The sequence below is a fragment of the Triticum aestivum genome, chromosome 4A (assembly GCF_018294505.1).
Source record: "Triticum aestivum cultivar Chinese Spring chromosome 4A, IWGSC CS RefSeq v2.1, whole genome shotgun sequence".
Lineage (NCBI taxonomy): Eukaryota > Viridiplantae > Streptophyta > Magnoliopsida > Poales > Poaceae > Triticum > Triticum aestivum.
In genome coordinates, this window is record NC_057803.1 from 169,851,638 (window position 1) to 169,868,545 (window position 16,908).

At 41.6% G+C, this 16,908-nt stretch overlaps 1 protein-coding gene across 1 annotated transcript; it reads right to left on the bottom strand.

The window, feature by feature from the left end:
- Positions 1-598: 598 nt before the first annotated feature.
- LOC123085742 (pyruvate kinase, cytosolic isozyme) lies at positions 599-4,231 on the bottom strand. The gene is made up of 3 exons (XM_044507438.1): positions 3,811-4,231; positions 1,702-2,163; positions 599-1,622 (listed from the first exon to the last, which is right to left on the bottom strand). Exons 1-3 carry the CDS (start codon positions 4,060-4,062, stop codon positions 807-809), a joined length of 1,530 nt encoding a protein of 509 aa, XP_044363373.1. The 5' UTR covers positions 4,063-4,231; the 3' UTR covers positions 599-806.
- Positions 4,232-16,908: the final 12,677 nt, after the last annotated feature.

Here is a 16,908-nt window from a genome sequence, read left to right on the forward strand (position 1 = left end):
CAATTGGTCTTAGTTAGTCTGGTGGAGTGGAAAAAAGGTGGAGACTTCCGAACAAGGAAAAGGATTCAGGGTTGAGGGTTGCAGATTGGTTTTATAAGAACATTTTGTATATTGAAATTCACTTTGACATTTGACACATGGGAGCATATGCTCCTGCCACCGGTAAAAAAAACATTTTAAAATGTAAAAAAATTCCAAATTCTGGGGTGCACATATCAACCTTCTGTGCGCACGAAGTTTTGTGATGTACACGGAATTTTTTGTCAGAATTGTGACATTTCAAAATACGTTATATCGAGCATTCTTCCTTTCTTTCAAGAGGTTAATATTCTAATTCCTCTCGACCATAGAGTCTTTCTAGAGGTTATGATACAAAGTCCTAGGTTATTCAAAGTTTCGAGAGTTAAGTTTTGTCGCCTTGACTAACGCCCTGCGATTGCAACTTGCAAATACAAATCCTCTTCTTTTCTTAATGCAAGAGGTCTCTGTCACAAAACTCTTCTAAAAGCAACCTGCTCAGCTGTGTGTACAGTAAAAAATAACCACAGCACAACGCCGCAACATATGATCTTTGTATAAAGGCAGCCAAACAACATACTGAACGAACTGGCATATATATTGAGTAGGGAGAGTATGTATTATTTAGCAAAGGATATTCAGAATGGGCGACACCAACTCTTTACTATGCGTAGCTGAACACAAGACGTAATATAGGACTCACGACGTGGGATGAGCCAACAAAATGATAGCGAGGATCCGATAACAACCTAACAAAATTTGTCCCCATGAGCCAACCTCACCTGACACTAATTCACTGTCAAGATCCTGACGAGAGATGATGCGCTGAGACGATGCACCGCAACAACTGAATCTCCTGACTTGCAAAGGCCGAGCTTCTTGGCATAATCCAGGGCAAAACTGACGGCCTCCTCGGTGGCCTCAGTATCAGAAGCCTTTGCGGTAGCGGCACTCAACATTGGAATGAGGCCCCTAACTATGAGACTCTGCCTTGCAGGAGCCTCGTCGCTGCAAGTCCAGTCAAAATCATTGTCGGTCTTCAGCTCTGGAACCACGCAGTTCAATACTGGCATCGCTGGCCTGTACTTCGCGACGAGCCTTGCAGTCGTACCTCCCCTCGTGAGGACCAAGATAAGCGATGCCTTGGAGACATTAGCCGTCCGAACAGCTGACGATGCCAAACTCTCAAGTGGGCTCATAGGAACTGGTGCTGCTGCGGTAATCAACTTGAAGACTGCACCGTGATCCACATAGGTCTCTGCCATTAAGCAGATGCTGGACATTATCTGCACTGCTAACTCTGGATATGCCCCTGCTGCAGTCTCGCCGCTAAGCATCACGCAGTCAGTTCCGTCTAGGACAGCATTGGCGACATCAGTTGCTTCTGCCCGTGTAGGGCGGGGAGACTTGATCATCGACTCCAGCATCTGGGTTGCAGTGACAACAGGCTTTCCTTGTTGATTGCATTTGAAGATCATCACCTTCTGAGCAAAGAAAATCTTCTCAATCGGGATCTCCATACCCAAATCTCCTCGTGCAACCATGAAGGCGTCTGAATTTGCAAGTATGTCATCAAAATTAGCAACACCTTCCTGATTCTCAACCTGCACGTAAGAAACTAGCATAAGACAACAGCAATAAAACAACCTCAAATAAAATGCAAGCCTGTGGGCATAAACATACCTTGGACATAAGTATGATTGACTTGGCATGCTCACCGAGCACACTTCGGACCATCTGAAGGTCTGATCCTTTCCGTACAAACGAGAGTGCTATCATGTCGATCTTGTTTGGCACTCCCCACTGTAGGATATCCACCTTGTCCTTTTCTGTAAGTGTTGGGAGATCTACAATGACGCCAGGAAGATTGACATTCTTCCTCTCACCTAGGAGAGCAGAGTTCTCACATCGGCAGCGAACTAGACCTTTCTCAGGATCACAAGAAAGCGCTGTGAGCGTGATGGTGCCATCAGCACATAGTATAGTGCTCCCAGGCTTCACGTCTACAGCCAACTTTTTGTAGCTCATGGAAATCATGGTCTCATCACCCTGGATGGTATAATCTGTGGTTATGGTAATCTCTTGCCCCTGATTCAGCTTTACAGGCTTGCCGTCTTTCAGAAAGCCTGTGCGAATTTCTGGTCCCTGTAACAAAGACAGTAGATTGGCATAGTTGAGAAAATAAATAATGCTGTCCAAATAGATTTCTAGGCACAAGGTCATGAAAGCAGTTTTTAGTAAGTAGAATGAAGTAATCCTGATATGCAAGCTGGAAAGCTAATAATTCATAATCTATATATCATCCAAGCGAATGAATATCTAGTGCATTGGCTACTTGGCTAGATCCTGCAAAACGTATGCCACAAGTAAATTATATCTTGTATATAATGCATTTCATCAGGTACTAAAATCCAGGCCAGTACTACTATCGATCACAAAATCACTCACCTTCAAAGTCAACCCCAATTTATAAACAGACCAATAATATAGAGCCACCAAATGAAACATGAATAACAAGCCAAAGGATAGGTGAATTGCACATTGGTCATTGCACGTTTTTATGACGTGCAGTTTCTTGATGTTTAGACTTTTACAATCATATATAGCTGCAAACTTAAACTTTTCTACACAAGGTATACTAATAAATTGTGGTGCTACTAATGAACCAGTAAAGTGGTAGCTTGAACGACCAATCTGGTTTCTATACTATACATGTATATAACAGCATTTCTTCTTAGAGGTGTGTGTTTCTTTCGTTGCTTGTACAAGCTGGTACGTGTGGGAACCTACAAAGCATCAAGAATATTTTATATATCCTGAACTATCACAGACGCACACAAAAAGTGTTAAACCACATGGTACAAGAAACCATCCCTTTGAATTGCATGGCACCCGATGGTGTTACACTGCCTCTTTTGCGGAAGGCATATGTTTCTGGGTGTTATAAAGGTCCGATCATATTTCTTCAGCCCACAAATGAACAGTATATGGCACTTTCTGGATCTGTATAGCAAGGATTAATACCAACCGCCTGTAATCAGGGCGAGATGGTGATATGATACATGTGTAGTCGACTATACAATCTTGCGGATATGGATATGGATGATTTATATGTGTAGTCGACTACAGAAAAGGACTTCTGAACATATGTCATACATTCATATAGTATGATTAGAATATAGCGCAAAAGATTTAATCAGGGAGTGGTTAGCACTATTAATGCATCTGACAGCAACCTTATATAGCAAAACAACCAGTACACCATACATTCGAAGTAACTGTGAACGGGACACATTATGATCTGCCAATTTGGACACCAACATTTAGCATGAAAAAACAAATTTGCTAGGCCTAGCTGCCACAGCCCAAAGCTACCAATCCATGAAGGAACAATTGTCCAGAGGACAATACAAATTCACATTGTTCAATATAACACACTAGATTTCTTGTCTCGGCATTTGTCTTCAGAACACTGAAGACGCCTAATTGTATGCAAGCTGGCACAACAAATCCAAACTAGGAACTATCTGTATGACAATGTAAGACCTCTAGGACGAAGTTTTGTGCTCATTGCTACGCCTGTCGTCCAAAAAAGGTACAGGCACAATTGGAAATTTACTTTCCATGCATATAAGCTATTTTACGCAATAAATACATCAGAATGAAAAGGAAAATATGCGCACAAAAAATAGATCGGGTCAAGTAGTTCCTATGATATATGACAAGCCAATCACAAGGTAAACCTAGAGCGCGCAAATTGGCTTGAAATACAAGAAGTAGGGGCATGCAGACCTTGGTGTCGAGCATGACCGCGCAGAGGATGCCGGTGATGTCCATGGCCTTGTGGAGGTTGTCGAGGGTCTCCTGGTGGTACTCGTGGGATCCGTGCGAGAAGTTGAACCTGGCGACGCACATGCCGGCGCGCAGGAGGCGCGCGCACATCTCCACGGACCGCGAGGCGGGGCCGAGGGTGCAGACGATCTTGGTCTTGGCGCGCCGCCGCCAAATCTCCTCCGGCCCCGCGCCGAGCGCCAGGTCCGCCATTGCACGGCCGGGGAAAGGGAGGGGTGGTGCGAGACGAAGGACCCGCCGAGGCGCGAGCGGTTGATGCGTAGCGGCGAGGAGAGGAGAGGAGGTTGGATCGGAAGGGACGATGGCGGTGCGAGAGAATATATAAAGGGTGGTGCGGGGGAAGGCGTACGAGCCGGGGTGGCCGGGGGCGCTAGGGTAAAACGGTAGGGCTGGGTTCACTTTTTTTCCCTCCTTTTTGCAAAATATATACGTGTGTACATACGCGTCTGGCCTTCTCGTCAAGGAAAAAAACATGTTGCCTTTTGGGGTTTTCTTGTGGAAGAGGGCTTAATTCGTTTTCCTTCATTGCGTTTTAAGCTTGCAGAGGAAGTATTGGAGTATTATGTATTTCAAGTGATATTACTTGTAGGACAATTTAGACCTTGATTAGCTACCCTAATTCGATTCAGAAGAAGGTCCATAGCGAGCCAATACGGGCTTCTCTTCAAATATAGGCAGCTTCTACAACAACCTCTAGCGAAAATATTTTTATTGGTGAATGACTAGCAAAAATGTCGAAACATAATTCAACGGTCCCTCTCACGTTTACATTCCACTAGACCTAAAATGTGCACTTGAAGTGCTCTGTCATATTAAGCAAACGAGTTGCTAAGTAGATTGTTCATTATGCAAAGGCCAAGGTTTTGCACCCCCTCCCCCCCCCCCCCCCCCCAAAAAAAAGAGATCAAGGGTTCGTCAACTGAGTTTTTTTTTATAATTCACCACTTTATTTAAACATCAATAATGTCATCAATACAAATAATGTCTAGAGTGGTGATTAATCAAACAGGACATCCAAATGGAAGTTGGTCGCAACCTTCGTCAAAATGTGCTTCAAAACTTGATTCTCTTCCTTCATGCACAATCTCGAATCCCATAAAAGAGCGTAGCTTCGAGTTGATCCTCCATGATCACCACCAATGGACCCATCTAAATGACAAACTATGGCCGTGCAATCTATGGTCACTCTTACTCGGGGAAGATTCAGATCATATGCCAACGGTAACACCTCGCAACACGACGAAGCTGGTAAAATCTCAGGGTTAGCCAAACCTTCGTAACAGATGATCGAAGCTCCCAAATGAACTTCCTTGGTCATCCCTACAGACTATTGCACATGATCTCATCTCCTCCTTCCTGTATATAATTGCATCTAAGTTAATTTTTCTGACCCTTCGGAAGGCTTCACCACTTTCTCACTGTGCTCCTTTTACCCCCAGTACCAGTTTGTTTCTTTGGCGATATCATTGTTGGGGAACGTAGCATGCAATTTCACAAAAAAATTCTACGCTCATGCAAGATCTATCTAGGAGATGCATAGCAACGAGAGGGGGGGGGGAGTGTGTCTACGTACCCTCGTAGACCGAAGGCGGAAGCGTTTGACAACCCAGTTGATGTAGTCGAACTTCTTCTTGTTCCGACCGATCAAGCACCGAACGTATGACACCTCCGAGTTCTGCACATGTTCAGCTCGATGACGTCCCTCGAACTCTTGATCCAACAAAGTGTCGAGGGAGAGTTCGGTCAGCACGACGGCGTGGTGACGGTGATGATGAAGTGATCCGTGCAGGGCTTCGCCTAAGCACTACGAAGATATGACCGGAGGCGTAAACTGTGGAGGGGCGCGCCGCACACGGCTAACAATTGTTGGTGTGTGTTCTAGCGGTGACCCCCTTCATATATATATAGGTTGGAGGGGAGGAGAGGCAGCCAAGGGGTCCTCCCAATTCGGCCTCCCCCCTTTTCTACTCCAATTTGGCCAGCCCATATGAGAGGGGCGCACCATCCCCTTAGGGGCTGGTCTGTCCCCCTCTTGGCCCATTAAGGACCATGTAGTTGCCGGGGGGATGCCCAGAACCCCTTCCGGTGACCCGATATGCACCCGGTATCCCCGGAACACTTCCGGTGTCTGAATATCATCGTCCAATATATAAATCTTTACCCCTCGACCATTTTGAGACTCCTCGTCATGTCTGTGATCTCATCCGGGACTCCGAACAATATTTGGTCACCAAAACACATAACTCATAATACAAATCGTCATCAAACATTAAGCGTGCGGACCCTACGGGTTCGAGAACTATGTAGACATGACCGAGACACATCTCTGGTCAATAACCAACAACGGAACCTAGATTCTCATATTGGTTCCTACATATTCTACGAAGATCTTTATCGGTCAAACCGCAATGACAACATACGTAATTCCCTTTGTCATCGATACGTTACTTGCCCGAGATTTGATCGTTGGTATCCTCATACCTAGTTCAATCTCGTACCGGCAAGTCTCTTTACTCATTTCGTAATGCATCATCCCGCAACTAACACATTAGAAACTTTGCTTGCAACGCTTATCGTGATGTGCATTACCGACAGGGCCCAGAGATACCTCTCCGATACTCAGAGTGACAAATCCTAATCTCGATCTATGCCAACCCAACAAACACCTTCAGAGACACCTGTAGAGCATCTTTATAATCACCCAATTACGTTGTGACGTTTGATAGCACACAAGGTGTTCCTCCGATATTCGGGAGTTGTATAATCTCATAGTCAAAGGAATATGTATAAGTCATGAAGAAAGCAATAGCAATAAAACTTAATGATCATTATGTTAAGCTAACGGATGAGTCTGGTCCATCACATCATTCTACTAATGATGTGATCCCGTCCATCAAATGACAACACATGTCTATGGTCAGGAAACTTAACCATCTTTGATTAACGAGCTAGTCAAGTAGAGGCATACTAGGGACACTTTTTTTTTGTCTATGTATCCACACATGTACTAAGTTTTCGGTTAATACAATTCTAGCATGAATAATAAACATTTATCATGATATAAGGAAATATAAAATAACATCTTTATTATTGCCTCTAGGGCATATTTCCTTCAATCATATCACGATCATTAAGGAATTTGTTAATAAATTCATCGGCGGTATGGACTTTGAAAGTTTTGATTTTTGAAGTGCCTAACAAATGGCCCATAGGGTGACTGAAACCTTAATAAATTGCTTCTCGTTCATCGAGTGTTGCACCATCGCCACCCACATATTGGCATCTTCGGCTCTACATGTCATAGTTGTTGCGGAAAAACTTCGTCGACTAGCACCCACACACTCTTCAACATCCGACATTCAATGAGTGAATGTTTCCATGGACTGCTCGCCCTACTGCAGATTGCACATGCGTTCGAGTCTAATATGTTCCTTCTCAATAATGCCTCCCCTGCAGCAATCAAGTTATTGGCTAACCTCCAAGCAAAGTTTTTGATCTTTGTTAGAACCGTTACCTTCCATAGCTTATTCCACTAATTCTAAGAGCCCTCCATATCCGAGCTAGCTTCCCTCTCATTGAGCAGTGATCCTATATTCCCCATCAAGGACACCACAATTACAAAGAGATTCACTCTTGTATGATTAGGGTTTGTAAAACCGATTCATACCTCGGCCCAGAGATCTTTATCCAGATATTCATTCATCTTGTCACGAAAAGCTATATTATTAATATGATTTCCTTTTACTAGATCTCTATGTTTGGTTGTGATCATTCTAATGTGTGAGTAGTCCACCTAGGGCGTGGGAGATGTAGGGAATGGTAACATGTTATCGAGCCTAATACTTATTAAAATTATGTTTGGTTACTTTGATTATTCTTTATGAGGTTGATTGTCCATGTCATATGTAATGTCTGTTTCTAATTTAAGGAGCCAGATAACTTGATCTAGAGACCTACATGGTAAACATCAGGTGTCTAGATTCTACAACCTCCATGTGACATGTGTTGGTATCAACGAGGAGCAAAGACGCTATGAGGAGTACGAGAATCTACATCCAAAGCGTTGGTCCGATGTAACAATCTTAATAGAAGAGTCAACCATTGCTGATGGTAATGAAAGATAGGACAGTAAAGTCGAATTATCTTACATGGGAAGTTTGGTTATTTAAGGGTGACCTGCCTACCGAGTATTCAATACTACAAAGGGTAACATCACACTACTGCTAGACAATACACTTTTACTATTTAGCATGAAAAAACCCTTCCCGTGCCTAATCATCCCATTACAGGAAACACCATTACTTTAGGCCATTCTCCTGTTATCATACTTTCCTTTATAAACCCTTTATTTATTTTCATCATAAACGTTTCAAAGTCTTGAAGATACCAAACTAGTCAATTCATCGAAGACTAGTGATGAGTGAATTTTTGCTCATTTCTACCTATACCGTATATTCTCAAATATATTTGATATTATCACTTCAATTTTTCCACTAATAACTATCAGGACCCACATACATCTTGACATATTGCACCCCAAGAGCGAGTGCCTCCACGACTCTTCCATGCCGCATAGAGAGCAAGTACTTGTATGCAACATGTTTCTTCCATGCCTAATATCTTCTACAAGGAGGGAGTGCTTCGCAAGGAGCCAGAGTAACATATGTAGTTTTGCTGGCACCAGTACTTTCCACAAAATCTTCCATGATCCTTCTTCACCAGATTAGTTAGTTGAACCATCATGCTTTTCGAGCCAATCTTCCCTGCGCAATTTAGTGGAGATCAACATAAGTAAGAAGGCATGACAAAGAACAGCCCGTACCACTCACCATGCCATGCTAAAAAGTTGTTATGTTCCTTGTAAAAATCAGTATGCTTAAAATAACCACAACATCGACAGGTAAGAAAACCTCCTAAATTAGCTCTCAATTCCATACTAAATTTTCTACATTAATAAGTTCACTCACCAGATATGACGGGTCATCAATAAGACGGAAAATCAACTGTACTGCCTTGTCCTGGGAGCCAGGTTTGATTCCATATTTTTGTGAAATTTCCATTACCTATGTGTTGGATCAATCCATGTTTCATGACATCTCCTCATATTATGACCGCTCGCCATATTTGGAATGCGTGATTATTACGTTCTGCTTCAAGAATAGTCCTACTAGGGAAATAGACAACTTTAAGAATCCTTGATCTCAACGAATTAGGAAACCACAATACACACTATGCTTATCTGGATAGCAAACCAGGTTAAAAGGCTTTGATGACCCACAAGTATAGGGGATCGATCATAGTCCTTTGAATAAGTAAGAGTGTCAAACCCAACGAGGAGCAGAAGGAAATGACAAGTGGTTTTCAACAAGGTAATCTCTGCAAGCACTGAAATTGTCGGTAACGAGTAGTTTGACAGCAAGATAATTTGTAACAAGCAAGTAACGGTAAATAAAGTGCAGAAAGGTAGCCCAATCCTTTTGTGGCAAAGGACATGCCAAAATGGTCTCTTATGATAAGCAAAGTGTTCTTGAGGGTATACGAGAATTTCATCTAGTCACTTTCATCATGTTGGTTTGATTCATGTTCGCTACTTTGATAATTTGATATGTGGGTGGACCGGTGCTATTCTTACTTGAACAAACCTCCTACTTATGATTAACCTCTCACAAGAATCCGCAACTACGAGAAAAGTACTAAGATAAAATCTAACCATAGCATTAAACTTTTGGATCCAAATCAGTCCCTTACAAAGTAGCGCATAGACTAGGGTTTAAGATTTTGTCACTCTAGCAACCCATCATCTAATAACTACTCCACAATGCATTCCCTTAGGCCCTAATAAGGTGAAGTTCCATGTAGTCGATGTTCACGTGACACCACTAAGGGAATCACAACATACATATCATCAAAATATCGAACACATATCAGGTTCACATGATTACTTGCAACAAGATTTCTCCCGTGACCTCAAGAACAAAAGTAACTACTCACAAATGATAATCATGCTCAAGATCAGAGGGGTATTAAATAGCATAATGGATCTTCCACCAAATAAACCATATAGTAATCAACTACAAGATGTAATCAACACTACTAGTCACCCACAAGCACCAATATAAGGTTCCGGTACAAAGATTGAACACAAGAGATGAACTAGGGTTTGGGAGGAGATGGTGCTGTTGAAGATGTTGATGGAGATTGCCCTCCCAAAGATGGGAGAGTTGTTGGTGATGATGATGACGATGATTCCCCCTCCGGGAGGGAAGTTCCCCCGGCGGAATCGCTCCGCCGGAGGGCAAAAGTGCTCCTGCCCAAGTTCTGCCTCGAGACGGCGGTGCTTCGTCACGAAAGTCCCCCCTTATTTTTTCTAGGTCAAAATGACTTATATACCAGAAGATGGGCACCGGAGGTGGGCCGAGGAGGGCACAACCCACCAGGTGCCCCCCTCTGGTAGTTATTTGCTCCAATAATTCTTAAATATTCCATAAAAAATCTCTATGAAGTTTCAGCTCATTTGGAGATGTGTAGAATAGGTAACTCTGATGTAGCCTTTTCAGGTCTAGAATTCTAGCTGCCGGCATTATCCCTCTTTGTATGAACCTTGCATATTATGAGAGAAATGGCATTAGAATTACTCCATAAAGCAGTATTATGCATAAAAACATTATAAATAACAGTAGGAAAACATGATGCAAAATGGACGTATCAACTCCCCCCAAGCTTAGACCTCACTTGTCCTCAAGTGAAAACCGAAAACGAAAAACATGTCCACGTGCTTAGAGAGAGAGAGGTGTCGATAAAAACAATATATGGGCATAGAAGCATCATGTATATTATTATAACAACAACAAACTTTATTATAGAACTTTTATCACATAACTTTTATCGTAAACTTTTCATGAACAAGTAACAATTCATCACAACATCGAAGTATAAAGCATAAACTATATTGAAAACCAGCAAACTATGTTCTTAGTCAACTTTGCAACTACAATTCATCATTTTTTTCAGGAAGGGTCATGTATTGGAGCCTTTTGGAAAGTCCACACACTCAACCATCATGTAGTCTTCTATAATTCCTAACACTCACCGCATACACATGAGCAAAAAGTTTCAACCGAAAATAGAAAGATAGGGGCTTATAGTTTCACCTCCCAACGTATTCGCCTCAAGGGTGATGTCAACAATAATAAGTCATGCCCACCCATATCTAACTGGATATATGTGCCTAGATCTTTCCTCACCACATGTGCTTGCCAAAAGAGAAAATAAAAAGGAATATAGAGAGATACTTTGACTCTTGCATAAAGTAAATACAAAAAAGCAAAAGATAGGCCCTTCGCAGAGGGAAGCAGAGGTTGTCATGTGCTTTTTGGTTCTATGCTCAATCTCTTAGTGCAAAATAACATCACGTTATATTTCCCCTTATGATAGCAACCTTTATTATGCAGTCTGTCGTATTATTTTGCCATCACAAGTTCGTACAACGCTCAATTTTCTCTTACACTAAATGATCTAACACATTTAGGAGCAATTTTTATTGCCTTATTGCACCAATGACAACTTACTTGAAGGATTTTACTCAATCCATAGGTAGGTATGGTGGACTCTCAAAACAAGATTTGGGTTAAGGGTTTTGGATGCACAAGTAGTATCTCTACTTAGTGCGGAATTTTTGGGTAGCAAAGATGTTGAGCAAGCACCACATGTTAAAGGATCTATGACAATATAACTTCTATGTGAATATGAACAAACATATATCATTACGTTGTCTTCCTTGTCCAATGTCAATAATTTGGGCATATAATATTTTGGTGGGGGCTCACAATCATAAAATATGTCCAAGATAGTGTATTTGCATGTGAATCTTCTCTTCCCTTATTAATCCTTTCATGAATTGCATCATTGAACAATGCTATGTTTGTCAATCTCCAATAAATTTTACTATTTATACTCTTCCTTATGTGATGTCATTACTTACCATAAGATTAGTATATGATCTTTTCCATTTATTTCCTTTCTTTTTATTGGAACATGAAAGGAAAGAAAGCAAAACTCAAACTAAACTTTATTATATATCTAGCACATGATTACATCGAAAGATCACTAAGCAAGCACTCGAAAAGAAAGGATTGAACTAAACTTTTATTCAACTAAATCAACAGATAACTAAGGATCAAACTAAAATAGATAAAGGCAAAGATAGTGGTGGTGATATGACAGCGGGACACCTCCCCGAAGCTTGGCACAAACCAAGGGGAGTGCCCATACCATGAACTCAACTCTCCTTTGGCGGTGAAGAAGATGGAGGTGGTGGTGATGGGGTAGTAGCGGTCTTGTCCTTCTCTTTCTCCAGCTTGCGTCTGAGGGTAAAATTATCCATCCTCAACTCATCATTCTCTATCTCAAGATTTATTATCCTTTTGCATAATGCTTCTTTGCTATCTTGCTTGAAGTGAGGAGGGACTAGTTCATCTTCATCTTCCTCATTGGTGAACCATATATAGGGCTCCTTGAAGATATTTTTATCCAAAGGCCGATAAGAAACTGGGCAATCCTCATCTGAATCTTGAGACGACATATTTTTAGATCTGTCAGAAAAACAACAAGAAAGAAGAACAAAAGATTTCTCCATGATACGGTGGTCAATAGGTTCAGGGGTATATAAAGATTTTTTATCTTGGGAAACAAGCAACGGGAGAAAAACGGACTCCGGAAGGTACCCGAGATGGGCACAACCCACCTGGGCGCACCTCGCCAGACGCGTGATGTCTACTACACAACCTTCTTCTTATAGACGTTGTTGGGCCTCCAAGTGCAGAGGTTTGTAGGACAGTAGAAAATTTCCCTCAAGTGAATGACCTAAGGTTTATCAATCCGTGGGAGGCGTAGGATGAAGATGGTCTCTCTCAAACAACCCTGCAACCAAATAACAAAGAGTCTCTTGTGTCCCCAACACACCCAATACAATGGTAAATTGTATAGGTGCACTAGTTAGGCGAAGAGATGGTGATACAAGTGCTATATGGATGGTAGATATAGGTTTTTGTAATCTGAAAAATATAAAAACAGCAAGGTAACTAATGATAAAAGGGAGCACAAACGGTATTGCAATGCTTTGAAACAAGGCCTAGGGTTCATACTTTCACTAGTGCAAGTTCTCTCAACAATAATAACATAATTGGATCATATAACTATCCCTCAACATGCAACAAAGAGTCACTCCAAAGTCACTAATAGCGGAGAACAAACGAAGAGATTATTGTAGGGTACGAAACCACTTCAAAGTTATTCTTTCCAATCAATCCATTGGGCTATTCCTATAAGTGTCGCAAACAAACCTAGAGTTCGTAGTAAAATAACACCTTAAGACACAAATCAACCAAAACCCTAATGTCACCTCAAGTATCCGCGGGTATGCTTATATGATATGCATCACACAATCTCAGATTCATCTATTCAACCAACACAAAGAACTTCAAAGAGTGCCCCAAAGTTTCTACCGGAGAGTCAAGACGAAAATGTGTGCCAACCCCTATGCATAAGTTCACAAGGTCACAGAACTCGCAAGTTGATCACCAAAACATACATCAAGTGGATCACGTGAATATCCCATTGTCACCACAGATAAGCACATGCAAGACATACATCAAGTGTTCTCAAATCCTTAAAGACTCAAACCGATAAGATAACTTCAAAGGGAAAACTCAATTCATCACAAGGATATAGAGGGGGAGAAACATCATAAGATCCAACTATAATAGCAAAGCTCGCGGTACATCAAGATCGTGCCATATCAAGAACACGAGAGAGAGAGAGAGATCAAACACATAGATACTGGTACATACCCTCAGCCCCGAGGGTGAAATACTCCCTCCTCGTCATGGAGAGCGCCGGGATGATGATGGCCACCGGTGATGGATCCCCCCTCCGGCAGGGTGCCGGAATAGGGCCTCAATTGGTTTTTGGTGGCTACAGAGGCTTGCGGCGACGGAACTCCCGATCTAGGTTTCTTTTCGGGGGTTCTGTATTTATAGGAATTTTTGGCGCCGGTCTCACGTCAGGGGGTCTCCGAGTCATCCATGAGGCAGGGGGCACGCCCAGGGGGTAGGGCACGCCCTCCACCCTTGTGGGTGGCTTGGGACTCTTCTGGCCCAACTATTTTACTCCGGGGGCTTCTTTTGGTCCATTAAAAATCATAAAAAATTGGCATGTCAATTGGACTCCATTTGGTATTCCTTTTCTGTAAAACTCAAAAACAAGGAAAAAGAAGAAATTGGCACTGGGCTCTAGTTAATAGGTTAGTCCCAAAAATCATATAAAATAGCATATAAATGCATATAAAACATCCAAGATGGATACTACAATAGCATGGAACAATAAAAAATTATATATATGTTAGAGACGTATCAACGCGCCCCGGTGTCTTGTGCCCACCAGGGTTACCTTCCTGGTTGTTTCTTATTTTTCCTAATTTTTAATATATTCCAAAACTGACAGAAAATATTTTTGCGGATTTTTCGGAGTCCATTTACTTACCATATCATGTACCTCCTCTTTTTCGGTTATCCTGGAGTGTTTCAGAAGGTTTCTTTTATGTGTTCTTCCGGTGTCATAGTTTGGATAATATTGCTTTCAACATTAATGGGCGTACCTGAGATATAATGTTTTATTCTTTGCCCGTTGACAACCTTCGGGTTAGTACCTTCAGAGTTATTTATTTTAATGGCTCCAGATCGATAAACCTCCTTGATGATGTATGGTCCTTCCCATTTAGAGAGAAGCTTTCCTGCAAAGAATCTGAAACTAGAGTTGTACAAAAAACATATTCTCCAACTTTGAGTTCCTGCTTTTGGATTCTTTTGTCATGCCATATTTTAACTTTTTCTTTAAACAACTTGGCATTTTCATAGGCTTGGGTTCTCCATTCATCTAGTGAGCTAATATCAAATGACCTCTTTTTACCGAAAAGTTCATAGTTGAGTTCTTTAATTGCCCAATATGCTTTATGTTCTAACTCAAGAGTCAAATGACAAGCTTTTCCATAAAGCATTTTATAAGGAGACATACCCATATGATTTTTATAAGCTGTCCTATAAGCCCAAAGTGCATCATCCAATTTATTAGACCAATTCTTTCGGGACTTATTAATATTTTTTTGTAATATTAACTTTATTTCTCTATTACTAAGTTCAACTTGACCACTAGATTGAGGATGATAGGGCGATGCAATTCTATGGTTAACATCATACTTAGCAAGCATTTTTCGGAAAGCACCATGAATAAAGTGTGAACCACCATCAGTCATTAAATATCTAGGGACTCCAAACCTTGGTAAAATAACTTCTTTAAGCATTTTAATGGAAGTGTGGTGATCGGCACTACTAGTTGGAATAGCTTCTACCCACTTAGTAACATAATCAACAACAACCAAAATATGTGTATACCAATTAGAGGAATGAAAATGCCCATATAATCAAAACCCCAAACATCAAATGGTTCAACAGCAAGAGAATAATTCATAGGCATTTCCTAACGCTTACCGATATTACCAATTCGTTGACATTCATCACAAGATAAAACAAACTTACGGGCATCCCTGAAGAGAGTAGGCCAATAAAAACCAGATTGCAATACCTTGTGAGCGGTTCTATCTCCCGCATGATGTCCTCCATAAGCTTTGGAATGACATTTCCATAGGATTTATCCCTATTTATGCTCAGGTACACAACGTCTAATAATACCATCTACTCCTCTTTATAAAGATGTGGGGATGTCGCTTGAAGCTACGTCAGTATTTCCCCAAAGAGGAAGGGATGATGCAGCACAACGGCGGTAGGTATTTCCCTCAGATATGAAACCAAGGTTATCAAACCAGTAGGAGAACTAATAACCACTCGCAACCCGACGTGTTAAAGGGGTTGTCAACCCCTTTCAGGTAATGGTGCCAGAAATTGGTGCGCGGACGGGAGAAAGTTGTAATAGATTGAATAAATAGATCGCGAATAGAATAAAGTGCAGCAAAATATTTTTGTGTTTTTGGGATTAATAGATTTGAAAATAAATGCAAAGGAAAAGTAGATCGCAAAGGCAAATATATGAGAAAGAGACCCGGGGGCCGTAGGTTTCTCTAGTGGCTTCTCTCGAGAAAAATAGCAAACGTTGGGTGAACAAATTACTGTTGGGCAATTGTCAGAACTTCAAATAATCATGACAATATCCAGACAATGATCATTATATAGGCATCACATCCAAGATTAGCAAACCGACTCCTGCCTGCATCTACTACTATTACTCCACACACCGACCGCTATCCAGCATGCATCTAGTGTATTAAGTTCATGGAGAAACAGAGTAATGCAATAAGAACGACGACATGATGTAGACAAGATCTATCTATGTAGAGACAGACCCCATCATTTATCCTTAGTAGCAACGATACATACGTGTCGGTTCCCCTTCTGTTGCTGGGATCAAGCACCGTAAGATCGAACCCGCTACAAAGCACCTCTTCCCATTGCAAGATAAATAGATCAAGTTGGCCAAACAAAACCCAAATATCAGAGAAGAAATACGAGGCTATATGCAATCATGCATAAAAGAGATCAAAGAAACTCAAATACTTTCATGTATATAAAAAGATAGATCTGATCATAAACTCAAAGTTCATCCGATCCCAACAAACACACCGCAAAAAGAGTTACATCATATGGATCTCCAAGAGACCATTGTATTGAGAATCAAGAGAGAGAGAGAGAGGAAGCCATCTAGCTACTAACTACGGACCCGAAGGTCTACAAAGAACTACTCACGCATCATCGGAGAGGCACCAATGGAGGTGGTGAACCCCATCCGAGATGGTGTCTAGATTTGATCTGGTGGTTCTAGACTCTGCGGTGGCTGGATCAATATTTCATCGACTCCCCTAGGGTTTTGGGAATATTGGGATATTTATAGAGCAAAGAGGCGGTCCGAGGGGCACCCGAGGTGGGCACAACCCACCAAGGCGCGCCTGGGCCTCCTGGCGTGCCCTGGTGG